The sequence below is a fragment of the Pollicipes pollicipes genome, unplaced genomic scaffold (genome assembly GCF_011947565.3).
Source record: "Pollicipes pollicipes isolate AB1234 unplaced genomic scaffold, Ppol_2.1 Scaffold_4881;HRSCAF=5763_pilon_pilon_pilon, whole genome shotgun sequence".
NCBI classification, from domain to species: Eukaryota; Metazoa; Arthropoda; class Thecostraca; order Pollicipedomorpha; family Pollicipedidae; genus Pollicipes; species Pollicipes pollicipes.
In genome coordinates this window covers 27,035,917-27,054,967 of record NW_023596576.1, presented here as the reverse complement: position 1 = coordinate 27,054,967, position 19,051 = coordinate 27,035,917, and the positions used below count along the sequence as shown (strand labels likewise).

The 19,051-nt window shown below is 51.5% G+C and overlaps 1 protein-coding gene across 1 annotated transcript; it reads right to left on the bottom strand.

Moving 5' to 3' along the window:
- Window positions 1-5,279: 5,279 nt before the first annotated feature.
- Window positions 5,280-16,052, bottom strand: LOC119101307 (intraflagellar transport protein 88 homolog). Its single transcript, XM_037224598.1, has 14 exons — window positions 15,902-16,052; window positions 15,352-15,547; window positions 14,896-15,113; window positions 13,442-13,551; window positions 13,049-13,170; window positions 12,536-12,711; window positions 11,880-12,066; window positions 11,359-11,545; window positions 10,952-11,099; window positions 10,583-10,694; window positions 9,817-10,051; window positions 9,418-9,543; window positions 6,792-6,929; window positions 5,280-6,121 (listed from the first exon to the last, which is right to left on the bottom strand). Exons 1-14 carry the CDS (start codon window positions 16,036-16,038, stop codon window positions 6,009-6,011), a joined length of 2,205 nt encoding a protein of 734 aa, XP_037080493.1. The 5' UTR covers window positions 16,039-16,052; the 3' UTR covers window positions 5,280-6,008.
- Window positions 16,053-19,051: the final 2,999 nt, after the last annotated feature.

Here is a 19,051-nt window from a genome sequence, read left to right as displayed (position 1 = left end):
TCAATACTTTGTGTAAAAGGCTTACATGGAGGAAGTCAAATACTTTTGGACGTCAAGCCAGTCAAACCGCCGTAGGACATTGTCAAATTTACGTCGTCCGGAGATTAACCCTAGCTGCAAAGTTGAATGCGTTCTGCAACTTGGCTACGGTCGTGCTAGGCGCTCCTAGAGCGCCTAGAATGATGATAGGCGCCCGTAAATGTCTTCTTTGCCTGAGCATCGGAGATTCTCATCCATAAACACGGCAGGGTGGTGGGTGACTTACGGGTGGCTGAGGTCGCTCCTGTCTCCATAAGGTAAAAATTCCACCTCACCAGTATTCACCACCATGTGTTGGAGAAACCACCTGCACATTGTGTTCACGGCCATCTTCGTTGCAGATCCGACAGCCTGCTTCGTGATCCGATGATGATGATCTGCGTGTTGTTAGCGTAACAGGCGACTGTTACGCGGAAGCCGTTGCTTCAGACGGTGTGGCAAGTGAGGTCAATCAGGTTATGTTACACAGCAAAGAGGCAAGGTCGGATCCCCAAATACGCGGATAGTCATGTTTTAGGGACAAGGCAGCGTTTTTCTCATTTTCATTCGCTGCGAATGACCGTCCAGATAGCTCTCCAACCACCCGGCGGATATTTGGAGGAACGGAAACTTCTTAAGAAGGGTAGAGTACTACACCACATTAGAACAACGGCTTAGGTCCATGAGTGTAAGAACTGTTTCTTCAGATCGCTACATGACATGCAAGACTCGGCTGTGGTAATTAAAAGAACTGCCTCGCATTTAAAGATAGTGAAGCAAGCACGAAATATTGTGAAATAAGCTCACTTATAACTATAAGTATGTTTTTTTTAGTGCAAAAGGCTGCGCTAGACCCCACAATTTATCCACTTGGTAAACATACTCTTCAATACGTCATTGACTTCATCATCGCACCTTGTACAACATTGGTTGAGAGCCAATTTTGAAAAACATTATTTTTCAAGATCTGATCCGAACCCTTTGAATGAATGGATTTCTGGGATCCGAATTCACGCTGATGAATGCTTGTTGTGTGGGCCCTGACCCCTTACCATCTGATCGCGCAATTCCAGGCATCGGCAGAACTTAGTGGCGAACCGCGATGCTCGGCACGGTCCGTCCCGCCCTCTGACGTCAACTGACCTTTAGCGCGACCGCTGCCACCGGCCGCTGGTCATAGCTGTTGGGGACAAATAGCGAGCGCTCAAAGCGACTCGAACCCACGCCACCTCGCGCGGGTAGATGGGAAGGCAGGCACCCTAACCAACTGAGCCACCGGAACAGTCAAACAATTCATCGCCATTGTATCTGAAAATCGTGCTCACAAGGGCCAGGTTATGAAAGACTCGACGATTGTATTTTTCTTGGCCTTGATCGCCAAATGGCCAATGGAATGGAAGGATTTCAATGGCGTTTCATGATTTCATATGTGCTTGGTGACCACGAAATAGCCTACACACAATAATTTACTCATTTTCGCTGCCATGTAGCTGAGAAACTAGAGGGGTTTAGGTGTTAAGAAAGGCAAGGCTGCGAGTTGCACGGAGCGATCTTCAAGATGGCCGTTTCAGTCCAAAACCCCATACAAATATGAAAACCCGCTTTAAAAGATCGGCACCTGTCGAGGGACGTTCCACGAATCCGTTGCACCCGTGCTCACACTGAACAGACGGACGTTAAACTCTTGCGTCCCGATTGGCGGAAGTCCGTTCTCGGGGTGATTGAGGTGAGATATGCATTCAGTTCGCTTGGAGTGAAATTGACATGTTGGATGGATGAGCTCCATCTGGGTGCTATAACAGGTTGTAGTGAGCGGTACATCAGTGGATGTGCACCACTGGTGCGCTGCACCACCAAATCTTGAGTCCCTTCCAATGGCTCGCTCGACCGCCTCAGCACGGTGTGGGTACAGCTGCCTGCACGTCACAAGATCACCGCTGCTTTTGGGAGTCCTGCACATGCCAGAAACACGTCTGCGCGTGTACATCTCTGTTTTCAGCGTCGTTGTCACATTAGCTGTGATATTTCCTCACTCACAGATGGCAGCGATGGGATGCGCAAGCGAAAGTCCTATTTTTTTTTGCCAAGTCAAGCTTTTGTTTTGTATTCGAATTCGGTCGAATAGCCTTCGGTTGAACATCATTGGCCGATTTATCCGGGAACTGTGTACTCCAGCGAAATGTACACGCCAGCTGATGTGTCTGCGTCCAGACATCTGTGAACTAGTGGTCAGCGAACTAGGTGAACTAGGAAGCTAGGTGTTGACAGGGCTGACTGCCATTGACTGCTGATGCTGATATCTAGAAAAGAGTCGGATGAGTAGTGGTAAATGTTCATCTAGCATCCGCGCGGTTTACCCGAAGTTTATGCGTGGAACCCTTGGGTCAATCAGCTTACGCACAGTAGTGCCCCATAGTTCACACTGGTTTTCAGTGTTCTTCGGTTGCGTGTGCACGCGTCCCAGGTGAGCCAGGCACATTTACTTGTTGTCATGCTGTTGCAAACTCTAAACGATCGTCGAGCATGTGCGCAAAAGTCTCACGTTGTTAACAGACTATGACCGCTACACTGAATGGTGGGAAAGTACTTATGTCGATTATGCCAACGCAAGTGTTGTATCTGTCGACCAAATATTTTTGAGTGACGTCACCTTTCTCCCTGTCAAGTAGCACAGGTCTTGTGAGGTATGCATGGGCCATTTCACATCAGTGATACAATGTACCAAAACTGCTGTGATTGCGTGCCTGCCTGTCCATGATTGACTGGTATGCTTGCCATTAGTCATTACCATTCAGACAGTACGTCAACCTTTACAATGTCAACGTTGATGCATAATTCTTACATGAGGAATGCAACTCATGTGAAAGTAGCCATAGAAAACACTAACTGATTAAAACGGGCAGACATTTGTCGCATCGCAATCACAAATTACGAAACAGCAGAGACGAGGGTATTTTTCCTACAGCGCGTTACGTATTCGACTTGTTTGCGATGCAACCGACTCCATGGAAAAAACGCCAATGCAACATTCCATAGTCAGGTGAGATAATTATCCCAGTGTGAGGCAGGCGGTACCATTTGAAAGGGTCCATGCGGAAGTCAATTCTCCCCTTCCCCAAAAAACGAATGCCCGCGTGTTCTCCAAAGCTACCGCTGCATATGTAGCTGAAGGCCTGTCTGCAAACATAAAAATAGTTGTCATATTCGCAGTACTTCCGTTATGCGGTTGGTAAGAGTAAAAGCCTGTGCATTTCTCCCTGCAGGAAATAAAGCCAGAAGCGTGCGCAGAATCTCACTATGGGGGTACAACTCGCCATTGTCAATGAAAGCTCATTTTTGTCGAGCTGTAGGCGCGCTAATCTCCCTTTTTACCTGCCATCGTATTTACTATACCATCATCATTATTAATTTTGAGCATTCAGTAAAATGCACATACAAGGAAGTGGTCCAGATTTCTATGAGGTTTTGAACTGAAATAGGCATTTTGAACATCATTCGATGCAGTTCACAGCCCTGCCGTTCTCGACTTGGGTAGAGCTGTCAACAAGACTTGAACCCCTCAAGTTCCTGAGCTACACATCCGCGAAGATGGGGAGACCATTTCGGAAGCATTTCGACGTCACCTTAGAATTCATGACGCCATAAAACGTCGTTCAAATGCCCGTGTCCCATAAGCCATGCGGCGATCAAGGCCAATAAAAATATGGCTGTGTCGTTCATATCGGACGTTCGTGAGCACGATTTCCAGGCATGACGGCCGTCAATTGGCATTCCATCGATGTTGTGCAAGGTATGATGACGTATTGAGGAGCATATCACTTAACAGAGAAATTGTGTTTCTAAGCAGTCTTGCCTACTAAAAAGAATAGCGATAGTCATAAGTGAACTTGTTTCATCATATCAGATGCGTGCTTCATTGTCTTCAAATGTAAACCATTCCCTTTAATGAATGTGAAAACTGTAAAAGATGGGGGGGGGGGGGCATGTGACTGTGGTTCCCCCAGAGTACACCCCTGAATAAACTGCGCCCTTTGTCTGCCGTAAGATGAACAATGGCCTACTTGAATATAACCGTAAAATTACTGATTAAAAAAAACAACATGATATACTGCCACGTAGACGATTGTTCCGGTCATACGGCAGCTGTGATTTAGTACATTGTCGTTCGTCGGAAGCGCAGCTCGGCGGGGCGCGGTGCTGGATTGTTGGATTCCCCGGAAACCCTCCGACGTGTTTAGTGCTGAACGACTATTACGTTTTTGGTGTTTTTGAGGCCAGACATGTCCTTGATTCGTCTTGGCGTGCCTCGAATCAATGCTGACTCAGCAGTTTTGGAACCCGATTAGTGATGCGAATCCGAGAAATTGGTTACCAAAGTTAGTGAAACCGGTCTTTGATTTAGGCCATTCTATCTTGCTGATTCAGATTCAGATTCTGAATCACGAACAGAAGGGCTAAATCAGAATTATGGAAGCAAAAAAAAACCCCAGATAATAGTCAATATTAAAATAAAGCATGCGTCATTCTGTTGCATTCAGCGACTTTTTAAGATATGTAGCAGTGATGTTTACAGCCACAGGAAAGTTTATAGGACGTAATATTACGGATGGGAATCCACGTCGGCGTAAGGCTATTATTTGGCCCGCTTGTGAGTGTGACAGTCAGTACAAACTGCAGCCTATCAGGTCGTATCAGCCTGTTCTTATGCGCAAGTCGCATAAGAACAGAGACCATACACATGATGGGTATTGTGTTCATGGCATGACCCCATCTATTCTTCGCCCGACTTATAGTTCCATAATCGGTAGATGTAAAAACCCAGACTTTCGTGGCACACGGCCCGGTCGTAAAAAATGTTTCACGTGCTTTCAAGAGCCAACAGCGTCTGTCTTGTGTCAGTCATATTTAAGGTTTAAAGTGAACAGAACTCCTCAAATTGCCAGTGTCTCAACCACAGCCTTTAGATAATTAAGAGAGGCCTGTGCTGCAGCATGACCATGTTTGTCTCACACGGAACATAGACTCCACATGGGCCCGGAAATCTTGCTTTTGTGCAGTGTGAAACGTCTTGTATCGTTTTGGTCCACGGGGTAAAACTAATCATTCAATTCATTAAACAACCCATCCAGTATGAAGACACAATTGAAGTGAACCAGGCTCATGGATGGAGGGCGCATCAAGGCAGTGCAAAGTCTCGTAGAATTACAGACGCTTGTCACGAACATGGGCTTCAAGCGTTTGGCAGGAACCCAAACACAATATGGAAACATGACGACATTTATGCCAAGAACAAGCAGGAAGCAGCATTCCTTTCTCACGGCCTAGATCGCTGGGTATCATAAACACGCGAGCATTATCAATACCATGGATACCCGGGTACAGCAGTAAGACAAGCATATTCCACAATGATCTGGATTCCAAAGTCTATAAAAATTTATTTCATGTTACTGGAACATAACGGAAACTAGCGAGTCTTGAAGTGGCAGAGCATATTTGGGATAAGCTGCCCCTGTAACCAACCAGAATGTGCGCACTGATAGGGAGCATTCATTGCATTTGAATCACATCCACAAGACATTTTGTCAACCAACAAAGGGAATTCAACCAAGGCATTGCAACAGCTATGTAAACAAAAATTACGCCAGCTACACGCGCTGCACATCTAATCATATCACTCATGTAGGTGGCCACTTGGCGGCCTCAAGCACTCAGTGCTCTCACATCACACTGCACGAGATGAGCTACCACTAGTGAACAATGACCATTCAGCAAAACACAACGACGTAAATGTTCCCTTATCCAAAGGTTGGATGAGGTTGGCTCCACTCGGACGAACACCCATCAACATGCACCGATATCACCAACGTGCAGATTTGGCACAGATCCGCAGTGTGCACCCGGCGCCCACCCGGCGGCCGCCTGCTGCTCCGCCGCCGGACTACGGCCGCCGGCACGCCGACCCCCTGTGGCGGCGCTCCGATCGTGCGCATCTACTCGGGCAGCAAGTCGTCTCCAATCTCGTCATCCCAGTCGTCGTCGCCGCCCTTGCCCTCCTTGAGCATGCGCTGGTGCATCGGGCCCAGCGGATCCTTGTACTTGGCGTCTGCGGACGCGGGTCAGAGGTCGGCGATCTGGTGAGAGGTGAACACGGGTCCAGGGGCAGCGCAGCCGGCGGCATAACCAGGTTTGCCCGGGCCACTGGCTACCGGCCAGTGAGTAACGAGGTCAACGTGAGAACACATAACGGCCTGTAACGAATTTCTTGGCAATGCAGATCTGAAAATATGATGACTGGCAGGCAGGCGAAATCCGGGCTCGAATGGAAAACAAGTAACGATAAAAGCAATTCGAAGAAAGTAAGTCACAGAAAGCACTCGTGAAACGAATGCCATGGATACCGCGGTCAAACGTATGGGCAGCGAACGTTAACATAAGCTCGGACACCGGCTCACTCGTAGTCAAGTGCAGTGATATTTAGTATTTGTGCTGTGTAAGGCCATATGCCATATTTCGATGTGTATGGAGCACGGCAGGATGGCGCTTGGGAGAGAGCTTACTTACTGAGAGCCGAGAGGGATTTCTAAACTTGTTCATTGGGAGATTTGTGAAGGATGCCTTGTATACGCATCCATAAACAGACCTGCCGCATAACTAACGCTTTTCTCGTCACTGTCCACTAATGTCATTGCACTAGATTTATGTGAGACAGTTTGGCTGACACTCCGTCATGTCCGACGTTGGGCGCCAGTTTGCCGAGCCGCGGGTGGGCTCACCGATCTCCTCCTCCTGCGGTGGCGGCGTGCCCCCGCCGGCGTCCGTCGGACTGGGCTGCGCCGTCGCCTGGGTCAAGGACGCCGACGGCGTTCTGTCCATGCTGGTCGCCGAGCCGTGCAGTCCGGACCGATACGACGCTGCCGCACAGCCACGGGATGCAGTCACACGAAGGCAAGGCACTGCACAGCTACGCGATGCAGTCACACTACAGCAAAGCACTGCACGACCACGGGATGCAGTCACACTGCAGCAAAGCAATGCACAGCTACGGGACGCAGTCACACTACAGCAAAACACTGCACGGCCACGGGATGCAGTCACACTACATCAAAGCACTGCACGGAAGAGTATTAGTCACCGATCCCAAGTGTGGTCTCGAGATCACACACACTGATCCCAAGTGTGGTCTCGAGATCACAGTCACTGATCCCAAGTGTGGTCTCGAGATCACAGTCACTGATCCCAAGTGTGGTCTCGAGATCACAGTCACTGATCCCAAGCGCTATTCCACCTGGGGACATTGCTGTCGCCGGCTTCTACTGGCTACTCCAGGCCCGGCACCCGGCGGAGACCCGCGCCAGTCTTCGTGTCATCATTTATTCTCCATACGAGACGACAAACAGAACAATCATCAGTTACGCACCGTTCGCATCGTTAGTTCATGACCCGGGGCAGATCTTTTCCGGAATTTCCGGAATTTCGGAATTTCGGAAAGCGGAATTTCCCATGGCTCGGATCCCGTTAACTTTTCTTTAGGGCTCAAACGACTAGGCTAATTAACTGTGCAAGTTACTGTTACTGCTCTTAGGCCAGTTACTGTTACGAATTTTGGGTCACCTGCCAACGTCCTTCCCCGGGTCACGCACTGGTTACGCTAGGCGAAAATCTTATGCCCTGCCCACGCTTTGTTCAACGTAACGTCCCAACACGTGACGTCCACTTGCCCCTAATTCAGCTAGAGGTGAAGAACAACAAAGAAATTTGTCGCATATTCACAGAGTGAAGCAGACTGAATCAAAAGCATGCCACTATCTTATTTTCCATGGGGTAACGCGAATTATTCGTGTTGTCAGTGTGATTCGATGCCTTAACACGCCTTCAACCGTAATTGACCTTCAGTGTGCCACTCCCGTGTACAATGAAGACACTGGCGCGGTCGCAAAGATCTGCTGGCATTGAGCGGAGGATTTCCAAACTCGACCTAATGCAACCCTAACCGCGAATTACCGTTTCACCACCAATTACTCATGACCAGCAGATTCATCTTGGTTCATGATATTCGGGTCTCGTGGGTGAAATAGACTGGCAGTTTAACCTCGAACGGCCTTTGCAAGAAGCACAGATATATCTGCAGGTCATATCACGTCGCACGTTTGAAACCGCTGCATATAACGATGCGCCGCATGCACGGCCGTGAATGAGCTGCAGAGTGCAGATTTTCAACTTATTTGAGGTGCATAGGGTACGCAAACCTGGTCATATCGCCACTTTTCAGCAAGCAAATGTAATTCGACTGGGTCCAGAAACGTGGTAAACGTAGGTCGGCCAAGTTTCATCAAAACCCACCGAACGGTTCACGTAGAGGGATGCATCACTTAGAGGGATGCATGGAGAAAAATCGGAATCCGCTCATATTTGGTCGGGTTTTCCACCAGATTAAAATTTGCACTGTGAACTTTACTCAGTTTTCTCATGCTGCCTGAAGTGCTTTAAGATACCTTGTAATAGTGTAGGGGATAGGCGGAGTAGGACGACGACTCCCGCCGAAGAAAACAGACACTAGGCAAAGCTATGTTATTGCCCTCTCCAAATGTTATGTTAGTGTCCACATTTAAGTTCTCGAAGTACGCTTTTGTTGTTTTCGCCAATACATTTTCAAAGCGCTCATTCCATTTTCCGTATCAATAGTCAGTTGTGCGCACTAGTCGATGGATGGTGCACAATGTAGAAATTCAAGTTCGTAATTAGCAGGCTGGATCCAAAAGTTGCTGTGAGTGGCGTATGTCCCCATTATCAAGTTCGTTGCTGTTTTCGGTGATGCACCTCTCGCTCATTGCACAACGCTCCTCTTAATCGCCGAAAAACCGATGCTTGGGAGCTGGCTTAATTTTCGCTCCCACGCTAAGTTGTTGGACCCACCAATAAGGGGAATATTTCGTGTCGTAGCTTTACGTAAACACACTTCAGTTGGATTATGGTTCTATGAGTTTGAGGGGTTTTCGTATTAAGCATACAAAATATCGCATCGCATCGCAGAACTGATCTTACGGCCGCGGGCTCTGCCGGGGAATTGAGGACGGGAGCCCGACCTAGAAGATTTCGACACCATACCCAGGAGTATTGTGTGAGAACGATCTTGAACATCAGTCCAATTCCGAACCTTTGAATTGGTGACGATCCCCCTGTCTACCCAGCTGTCATTGACGTGCGTGGTTTGATTCTGCATGGCTGAAGACAATCTTGGAGACCTTTTAGGCGATCGTGATGTGTAACTTAGATAAGCCTCCCTATCAAGAGACAATGCTGGCATAGTTACGTCAATCAAAAGAACACAGCAAGGCTTAGAATAGAACAAAACTACCGTACTGCGACATCTCATATAAGCAAGGAGAGAAAAGAACTCACTTCCTTGTTTCTTCATTCGTTCTTCCCGATTTTCCTTGGACTTTTCGGCCCGTTTGAGCTCGATGGCGTAGTCGGCCGCCTCGGCCAGGCCGAGATCCGTGCAGATTCGGACCAGGAACTTCAGACCTGCCGTAACATGAGCGAAAAGCCGTCGGATCAGCACAGCAGAAGAGACAGGCACATAAACGAGGACCTACATATCCACAGCGCCGGAGTTGATATCGCTCACACGCCGCAGCAGACCGTCTTTCACGAGGCCAGGCAGCGGCCTCCTCCCTTGTGTCCCCAGCCATATGTTCAGGGATGGCGGAGTCCCGCTGGGCATTCGCGCGGCGCCGGCCTGTACGTAGTGACATGTCCTGCCCCGCGCCGCCGGGCCATACCCCAGCGCTCTCTCACACTCGACGTTGTCGGGGAACTTCATGTGGATCTCCTTGTACTTGGCGAGCGCGCGCTGGTAGTTTCCGGCGCGGCGGAAGCAGGAGGCGATCATGAGGTGCCACTTGACCTCGGCCGGCTGGATGAGCGTGGCCCGCTCGAAGAACATGATGGCCTTTTCCGACACCTGGTGTTCGATGTAGTACGAGCCGAGCCAGTCGATCACCTCCAGGTTGGACGGGTAGAAGCGGGACGACTGCCGGCGGGGTGGCGAGACGCATCAGCCGCGGCCTAACCGTGTCCCATGCATTGATGCGTTGGCATCTGCGACAGTGACTAAGGTACAGGACAGGCCGAACTGAGTGCATCTGGACACTGTCGCCGCAGGGCGCATTCGGCCGAAGGAAAATTATTATACGAATAATTACCCCTCCGATAATCACTAAGAATATTCTCCATTTACACTCGGCAGGTCAGGAATTCCACAGATTCGTCTCCCGTGCGCTGTGCGTCGACGGTCATAGCCATGCATAGCAAAAAAAGAAAATAAAAAAATCCGTTATGTGTGTCAATCACCATGCTCTTAAAATCTGTAGGGTTTCTCCTCGGTACCGAGAACTACCGCGGATAATTTTCCGTGTTGGCAGTGCCGACTGTCATTCCGGAAGTTTCCCAACATCCCGGATAACTGTCTGCGATTATCTGCCAGCCAAACGCCTGCACAACACATCATTGCCGGGAAGTGTGGCTCCGTGCGACCGCAAATGCGACAGGCGACTTCTCTCACATCGAAGAAGTACTGGTAGGCGCCCTGCTTGTCGCCCTCTTTGTCGAACAGGGTGCCCAGGTGGAACAGCGTGTCCGGGTCGGTGGGCACCAGGCTCAGCATCTGCACGAACCTGCCGCACGCGCCGACCTAGTCAGAGGCCCGTCCGCTGGTGCCCGTCAGACTCCGTCTGGTAACGCCCGGCACCGACACGCCCACACGGACCCATCTCCAAGTCAACGTACGTGAGGCAGATGTTGCCGTTGGGACATTAGCCCGCGTGGCGTTATTCATCATCGCTAAACATCATCTGTACACCGGACGTCGACCAGAGCCTGCACGGACTGCCGGCCGCGCCGACCCGCGGCGGCGACACCGCCCGCGGCCTACCACTCAGTCGCCTGGTCCACGTCTCCCAGCAGCTCGAAGCAGCTGGCGATCTGGTAGATGATCTGCGGGTGTGAGCGCACAATGGTGTGCAGCTTCATGAACGCGTCCTTGGCTTCCTGATACAGGCGCAGGCGCTTGTTCACGAGACCTGGACGGACGGGAGCGGAACAACCCGAATCAGAAACTTTAGCCAAGCTGATGGCGACTGAGCCAGTGGATGGGATTAATCGGTCACAAGGCGCCAGCACCCGAAGATCAAGGGACGGAGTCGAGATCGGCATTGACAGCAACGTCGCATGCATCCATAACCTGCGTGACAGGAATTAATATATGGCATCAACCCATCACTGTTTCTCGCAATGCCTGCCCAGGCACCAGAGCATCACGTAAGTGGCTACTGTATTTACCGAGATTGTAGAGCGCCTGCACGCAAGAGGCGTCATTGTCGAGGGCGCAGACGTAGTACTCCTTGGCCTTCTCCAGTTCGCCCTTCTGGAGCAGACAGTCTCCCAGATTGACAAGAGCCGGAGCGTTGTAACCGTCAGCGTCGCGCGCCTGCTCCCCGTACCGCTGCGCCTCCTCCCACTCCTTCCGCTGGGGCGCGAGGTAACGGTGTGTCAGGCGGGCGGCACAGGTGCCGGCAGCCATAGCGACGCCGATGGGAGTCTTGCTCGGCTAGCCATATCGCCCCCATACCCCGCCTGACATAAATGGAGTGGAGTTCGAAAACCTTTACCCGATGTTGATGACGATGGCATGGCACCAAAGCAATGCAACCCAAATAAATCGGTATGAAAGCTAGGTTTTGCTGTGTAATGTGGCGCAGTAGCGGTGCCGCACTATAACTGAAATTATGTGATGAACCATAAACGTACGCATCTAGCCAGAAAGTACCGCAAGTGCAGCAAGGCAACGGGATACCACCTACCAGAAAATAGAGAAAGGCCAGGTTGGTGAAGGCGTGGGACGCCACCTTCGTTTCCACCTTGTCGAACACTTTCAATGTGTCGATCGCGACTTTAAAGTCCTTCCTGCGCAGGTGCATGACGGCTTTGTCGATCTCTAGATCGCTGGCCAGCTCGGCGTGCTGTGAGTTCTTCAGCGTCTCCACGCACCTGGGGAGACGGGCCACAGCCTCCACCCACGGAAACAGGCCATTCTGGGTGTGGCCGCCCGCTGCCCACCACCCGGTCACCACGGATGGAAACTGGCTGGAAGCCGCGTATGGGCCGGAGGCGCGGCAACCGTCCTCACACATGGCCACGGACCGTTCCGGACGACTCTTCCAACCACCGGGCGGGCACCAGCGGCCAGCCATCGCATAACTGCAACATGGTGTCAGGCTGCACCAATGTAGCCAGAGTAGCGGAGGGAGCGGTGCTCCTCCCGCCGCTCCAGGCGTCTAGTGCGGCCGCCGTCCCGTCCGGACCAGTCAGCGGCTGGGGAGCGCACTCGGCGACGAACGGACGGTACAGCGGCGCGCACAGCCCACGGACTGGCCAGGCGAGGACATCGCCGGAGGCCGGCGGCGGCCGCACCTCTGCGCCCGCCCGTCGGGTAGACCCTCCCCCCCCCCTCACTGACCAGTCGTAGGCCGCTGACACCTCGTCGGGGGTGTCGCCGGTCGACGAGATCAGCTTGGAGGCGGTCAGGATACACTGCTCGGCCTCGTTCCGCAGCCGCCGCTCCTGTTTGCGCATGGGGTCGTTCTTGATGACCTCGAGCACCAGCGACGTCTGTGGGTCCTTCTCTGCCTCCTCCTGAGGTCGGAACGGGCAGCGATGACGGCCACACGCCGCACTGATGGGCGCAGTGTGACGCACGAGACGGCCTGACGCCCCGCGACGGCGAGGTCTCCGGCATCAGCTGCAGCTGCAGGTCGCATGTGCCAGGATAACAGGTTCAGAGGACGCTCAATCCATCCTAGTGATACAAACTTCACTTGTCTAGCTCATTGCACCTTTGTGTGTGTTAATTAAGAGAGCAAACTAGCATGCGCAAACTGTGTTCATGTGCACTGCTGGATCGGCAACTCCCATCAAGCATAGTCCCCCTGGTGCAGTGGAACGGGGAAAGTCAGGCGCAGCCTGCACGCACTTCGAGATCTTTATATTTAGCTTCCTTTTCCATATCGAACGGTACTTTCAGGAGCTTCTCGAAGGCGTCCTTTTGCTTCTCCTTTTCTCCCATGGCTTGGAAGCAGACCACCAGGTGCAGGCCTGCCATGACACACAAATATCACCGAAAACGCCAGCTGCCGACGGCAATCGGTGACCTTCCCTTGGTGGCGGGCAAGCATAGTCTGTTCACAAACTGTGCTGAGGCTCGGTTTAAAGCTACATTTAAAGTCATGCGAACAAGCATAGCAAGTCCAACAATGCCGCAAAGACACGTCTTGCCTTAGTGGCACGCAGAGCAACCATTGCTTATCTATCGAGTGAAAGTGCTAGCCGTGCAGTAAGACAGGAACAGACGGATAAAGCGGCGCACCGGTCTGGAACGACGGCTTCTCATGCATGCAAAACTCGAAGCTGGTGATGGCCTCTGTGTAGTGACTCATCTTCACAAACAGTATTCCAATGTTGTGCATGATCTTGATCCTGTGAGGGACACCAATACATATATTTGGATACATTCTACAGGCCCGACATTACTCAAATCGCGCCCACACCTTAACAAACGGGTTATATGTTCGTGCTACGGAACGCCTCACAAAGCTTAACCCTCGTTGGCACGCGGTATGGTTCTGTTTCAAAAACACGACCTCCTCGAGCAAAACTTAAAAACTTGACGGCGCGTAATGTTAAGCTCTAAGCAGCAGCATTTTTCGGTGCACCGTGCAGTTGACCTATCCCACCGGGTCAAACGAGATCACATCGCGTTGTTGGCGTTTCTGAGTAGCTGAGAGCGACAGTACATAACCTTGCATGACCTCAGTCAAGCTAACGGGTGCTGACGTCATGCCAAGACCCTCCCACTCATTGGGAACCAATCAAATCAATATTTTCAAGTAAAAGAGAAAAGAAGCAGTACACAGAGCTAAACATATATCAAGGGGCGCCAGCTGTCCACGTTTATGCGCTGCGAACCTTTGAAACAAGGCCATCAGTTATGACTTGACGTGGAAATAAGTTAACGCTTTATGCTGAAGTGATCTGGTGTAGGTATGGAAAGTCGCTTGTTGCCGTAGTCTGCAGGTGATCACATTATCTGAATTTAGCAATGCTAAAACACAAAAAACGAGATTGTGTTTGATTTATTTTTTAGTTAAGACAAAAGGCGCACACTTACCACAAGCAAACATTGAGGGGTGCTTGGGTTGAACTATGATCACAATTGCAGAAGGAAGTTGGATACTGCTGTCCTTACCCTTTCATAACATAACATTAGGCATTAACATAACATAACATAACATTTCATAACATTAGGCATTACAGTGCTTGGTAAAAATTGTCGTCTCTTTAGGCATTGCCAATGACAGATCTTGTTGGTTTGGCTCGTAAGGACTTTGTATCGCACCTGAATGTTCGAACGCCGCGCTCCATGAAGGAGTGTTGCATTCAACGAACAAGCGTTTTGGCGATCACGGAAGCATTCAACTTTCAACAACGGAAGCATTCAACTTGCCCTCGCTGCTATCAAAACTATTCCGAGCTATCACATTGTTTTGCTAACAGTCGAGTTTCCTTGTAACATTGGACCAATTTGTGAAACATTGCGTAGGCATGCATCATGCCGGTGATAATCGCCAGTCGCCCGTATGACTGGAGTCTGTGGGGTCTTGGGAGACCCCAAAGGAAGCTCAATCACTGTGCAGGCTCAATAATGAGGATCAAGAGTTCAAAAATGTTGAGGAAGAGCCGAAAACGCACCAACACGGTTTCAGATGCAAAAGATCCTCACATGCAGGTTAAATAAATGTACATAATTGTCTTAAAACATACTTGGACGATTGTTGACCGCTGGGAACCTGGTCCAAGGCCATGCGATAGTACTTGAGAGCCTTAGGATACTGCTCCATCTTATAGTAGATGTTGCCCATGTTCACTTTTAGCCTCTCAGGGTTGTTGAAGCTCTTGTTCTTTGTGATCACGTCGTACGTGTTCAGAGCCTCCGTGAATAGCTCGTTCTTGGCATATTGGTGCGCCAAATTGGTTAGCACCTGAGGAAAGTAGCAAACCAACGTGAACACCTGCAAATACGGACAAACACGGACGCGTTTAATTCATGCACATACAACTCTCATCTTCCGCTGCTAAACTTAATCGATGCGGGTGGCCAGGAGAACACTAGCCGGTCAAGTCCCAACTAGCCGGCAGCTGCCAGCTGTCCACACGTGGCGGCAGGTCACCTCGGAGGTCGGCCAGCCAGCACACAGCGACAGCAGCAGTGATACTGACCAGGAAGGTGAGCTCCATGTTGTGCGACTCCATGAGGCCGGCCTGCTCGCGGTACCGGATCAACGTGCGCTCCTTGGCCGACGCCTCCTTGGCCTTGTCGAGCGCCACCTTATCGTCGTTGCGGCAGCTGGCCAGGCACGACTCCTCCACCAGGTCCATGGTGCGCAGCTCCAGCTGGCGGATCTTCTCCTCGGGCCTGGCGCACGGCACGGCGACGGGCGCACGATGCAATGTCGGTAACGGCGGCCGGCGGCACGGCACGGCGACGGGCGCGCGGTATCGGTAGCGGCGGCGAGAGGTGCGTCAGGGAAGCCGATGGCGGCTTAGGACCGGGAATATCGTACTGACCGACGGTGCGATGTCGGGAATGATGGTCGCCGGCCCAATATTGGGAGCACCCCCGACGGTACCGTACCGGGACTTCCAGCCGGAGGTACAGTACTCCTGATCAGCGCTAACGGTACTAGAAGGTGCGTAACATCCTGAGGTGCAGTATCGGTAGCAGTCGGCGGCTGTGTAGCATAGAGAATACTGACAAGATGCGACGTACGTGTCGACCACCTGTGTCTCCAGTACGGGCTTGGCGCTCTCCAGACCCGGGGTGCCGGCTCCTGAGGAGTACCCGGCGCCCTTGACGGCCGTCATCGGACGGTTGTCGTCCTGGCTGGCCCGAGCGACGGCTGTCATCCCGCGCACCTGTCACATCCGCACGTCAAGCGCGTCATGCGGTCACATGCTAGACCTGCCACACAGTCCGACCAGACGGCCTTCATGACACGGAACTTTCATATTGCGGACCTATCGCACCAAGAGGCGAGCATGGCGCGGATCTGTCCTGCTGATAACTTATCTGCGCCAGGCGGTTGTGTCATCGACTTGTCACGACGTCAATCAAACATCCACCAGTCCTTTCTACCCGTTTACCAGCCGTCTATCCGGCATTCTACCGCAAACCAAGTGCACAGACACGTCGGGGGCCACACCAGACATGATTGCAACCGGACGGAACGTCAGCGTCCGCCGGTGAGGTGTCACCGCCATGGCACACTTCAGCCAGTCGGTGATGGCCTCAGCACCAGCTCGGCGCCGGCGCACCCGACGTTGGCACTCACGCCGGCCGTGCCGGGCGGGGCGGCGGTGCGCAGGCCGGCCCGAGCCTGCGTGCCCGGCCGAGCGCCGGCGGCGCCCGTCGCCAGCCGAGCTGTCGTCTGCCAAACAGACGCGGACGTCACAGCGGGCGTCACAGCTGGCGTCACAGCGGGCGTCACAGCGGGCGTCACATCGGGCTAACCTGCAGCCGCCACCAGGCTGGACGGTGCTTACTCATCATAGCAACACAGCCGTGACAATATATATATATATATATATATATATATATATATTTGTGTGTGCATGCGTGCGTGCTGGCGTGCGTGCGTGCGTGCATGCGTGAGTTGAAGTTTGATCACTATGATTCACGGCATGAGCAGCTGTTGTTATCGAACATGCACTGAAACGATGTTGTCCTAGAAAACTCCGGGAACACCCTAGATGAGATGAGATGTTTATAGCTGAGCCATGCCAGTACTTACGGTGGGTCGTTTGCCAGTGCTTGTCTTAACAGCCTGCTGAAAACTTTCATCATTTTCCATCTCGGTTGCATCAAGGGAGACATCATAGTCGTACCCTGAGTACAGATCTTCCTCCTCATCAGCCATGGCTGCAGTTCTCTCTTAGCTCTGTGGATGCCACTGCGGCTTAATGACAACTCGCACAAAACGACATGTCGTTGAGCCAGCACAGGCCAAACGCGAGCCGTTGCATCGTTCGTTGTAGTGCCGTTGCATTGGCTGCTTGCTCCAGGGCTGGAGTATTCTGCTTTTGGTGGTCCGGTGCACTGGTACCGCGATGAGAACTCAACCCGGGCAGTAAGCGACGGCTCGTCGGGGGCGACCTGCGCTATAACCGCCAATCAACGAGCCTATCGCCAACATGAGCGCTGCGTACAGGGTCCCAAGCGGCTTACCCTTGTGGCGATCGCACGACTTTGTTCGGGTCCGGCCAGGATATCGGAACTAGTACAACTCCAGTGAGCAAAACGTCGTGGGTTTATTGCCAGCGGGCCTTTACTAAAGGACAACTGACACCTGGATGTAAGATTGCATTCGCCTGTGAAATGCAGCGGCTTCATCAGGTTTTGAGGTCTGGGGCAACCGATGACCGGGGAGGGGACTGGTACTCTGGGACCAAAGATGAGACGGGGGAGAGGGGGGGGGGGGGGGGGAAGGGCGTTACTGCCATGGGGGCGCGGCTGCAGCCAGGGAATCCATATGCCTTATAGGGGAAAGACCCTGGCCTGACCCTTGCCGCCCCCTCCCCCCCCCCCCCACATTGCAGACACCCCCGATGTCAACTGGATACAAGCTTTTTAGGTATGCAGAACCATGAAACATCTTCACTGGAGTCATCTCGTTCTGACCTGCCCATCAGTTGTCCCTCGTCAGCACCACCCAACCCCCACACTGGTTACACTTCTGCACGTAACCAGTCTGCAAACCATGACAGATTTCGACGAGATCTCGTTGGGGCAAGTGATATTTGGGGCAGGCTGTCTGCCCCAAAAAGTGCCTCGATGTCTGCTTAGGCTGATACCCATCATACGCGCAAAACTTGGCCGGGAAAAATGTAATACGCAAAACTTCATGGGGAAAATGCCATATTCGCAAAGCTTTCTCGGAAAAATGCCGTGCATCCAAAACTCTCAAGACTTAGGCCTTGCCAGGAGCCATCTATGGACTGCAGCGAAATATGAAAAATGCGGGTCTAGGGGGAGGATCGGAGGGGAGCGGATCCCCTTTGGTTACACCTGTTATATGAAAGTACCTAAACTTAGACCTATCGGTAATCAAACCATTGCGACGATCTTCCCATAACCCCTACACGATTCAGGTCGTTGCTTTTTCCTAGCTTTATGCACCTTTAGTTTCTACCATGTATGCATCTAGCTTGCCTAGGTCTGGAAATTGGAACTACCTTAAAGGTTATAAGGGGGACTTGCTGGAAATGAGGATATTTTTACTTTGCCCAGATACCACTGACCTTGGTACCACGTTTACTTTTCAGTTGCCTTTGCTGCCCCGGCCTCTGCTTTCAGCCAAGCTTCGAACGATGCGCGCAAATGTTGCCATGGTGACGAGGGTTAACAAATGTGGTTGGTGCAACCTTAATTTACTGCCTTTATTATCGCGAACCTAATGAACCATGCAACCAAGGTTATCTAACGGCATGCCATGCAACCACGACATACAGCCAAGGCATGCAACCACGACACCAGCTTGATTTAATGCTCTTAGAGCGAAAGACCAAAACATTGCAAGATTTTCGCGATCTGTAACAAATTTGAAAGCCACAATGAGTCAACCAACACGCGTCTTAATTCCGCTTTAGCTGGAACGAACGGAAATCTGGCTGTTCGTCAAACACAGCTATTCCTGAAAACCTGAAATATTGCCACTGTTTCTTCGTGTCTTCAGCTGTGACGCTTTCGACGCAAATGCAGCCACAGAAAGGTAACAACTGTGTGCAATTTATCACTCAACAAGTACTAATCCCACATCGTCCAATGTATTGCTGTATGTAATTATAGCATGGCTATGTCCTCTGGTGAGGATGACGGAAGCCGAATGGGTAGTCCGTATGGTAGTATTCTATGTACTGAACT

Bases quoted from the DNA above. Each gene is read 5' to 3' on its own strand.
- LOC119101307 (XM_037224598.1), bottom strand. From the start codon at position 16,038: ATGACAGCCGTCGCTCGGGCCAGCCAGGACGACAACCGTCCGATGACG. The intron at 12,712-13,048 runs GTGCGTGCAGGC...TTCCGACCTCAG, and splicing joins CTAAATATAAAGATCTCGAA to GAGGAGGCAGAGAAGGACCC. The intron at 9,544-9,816 runs GTGAGAGAGCGC...ATGTTACGGCAG, and splicing joins GTTCCCCGACAACGTCGAGT to GTCTGAAGTTCCTGGTCCGA.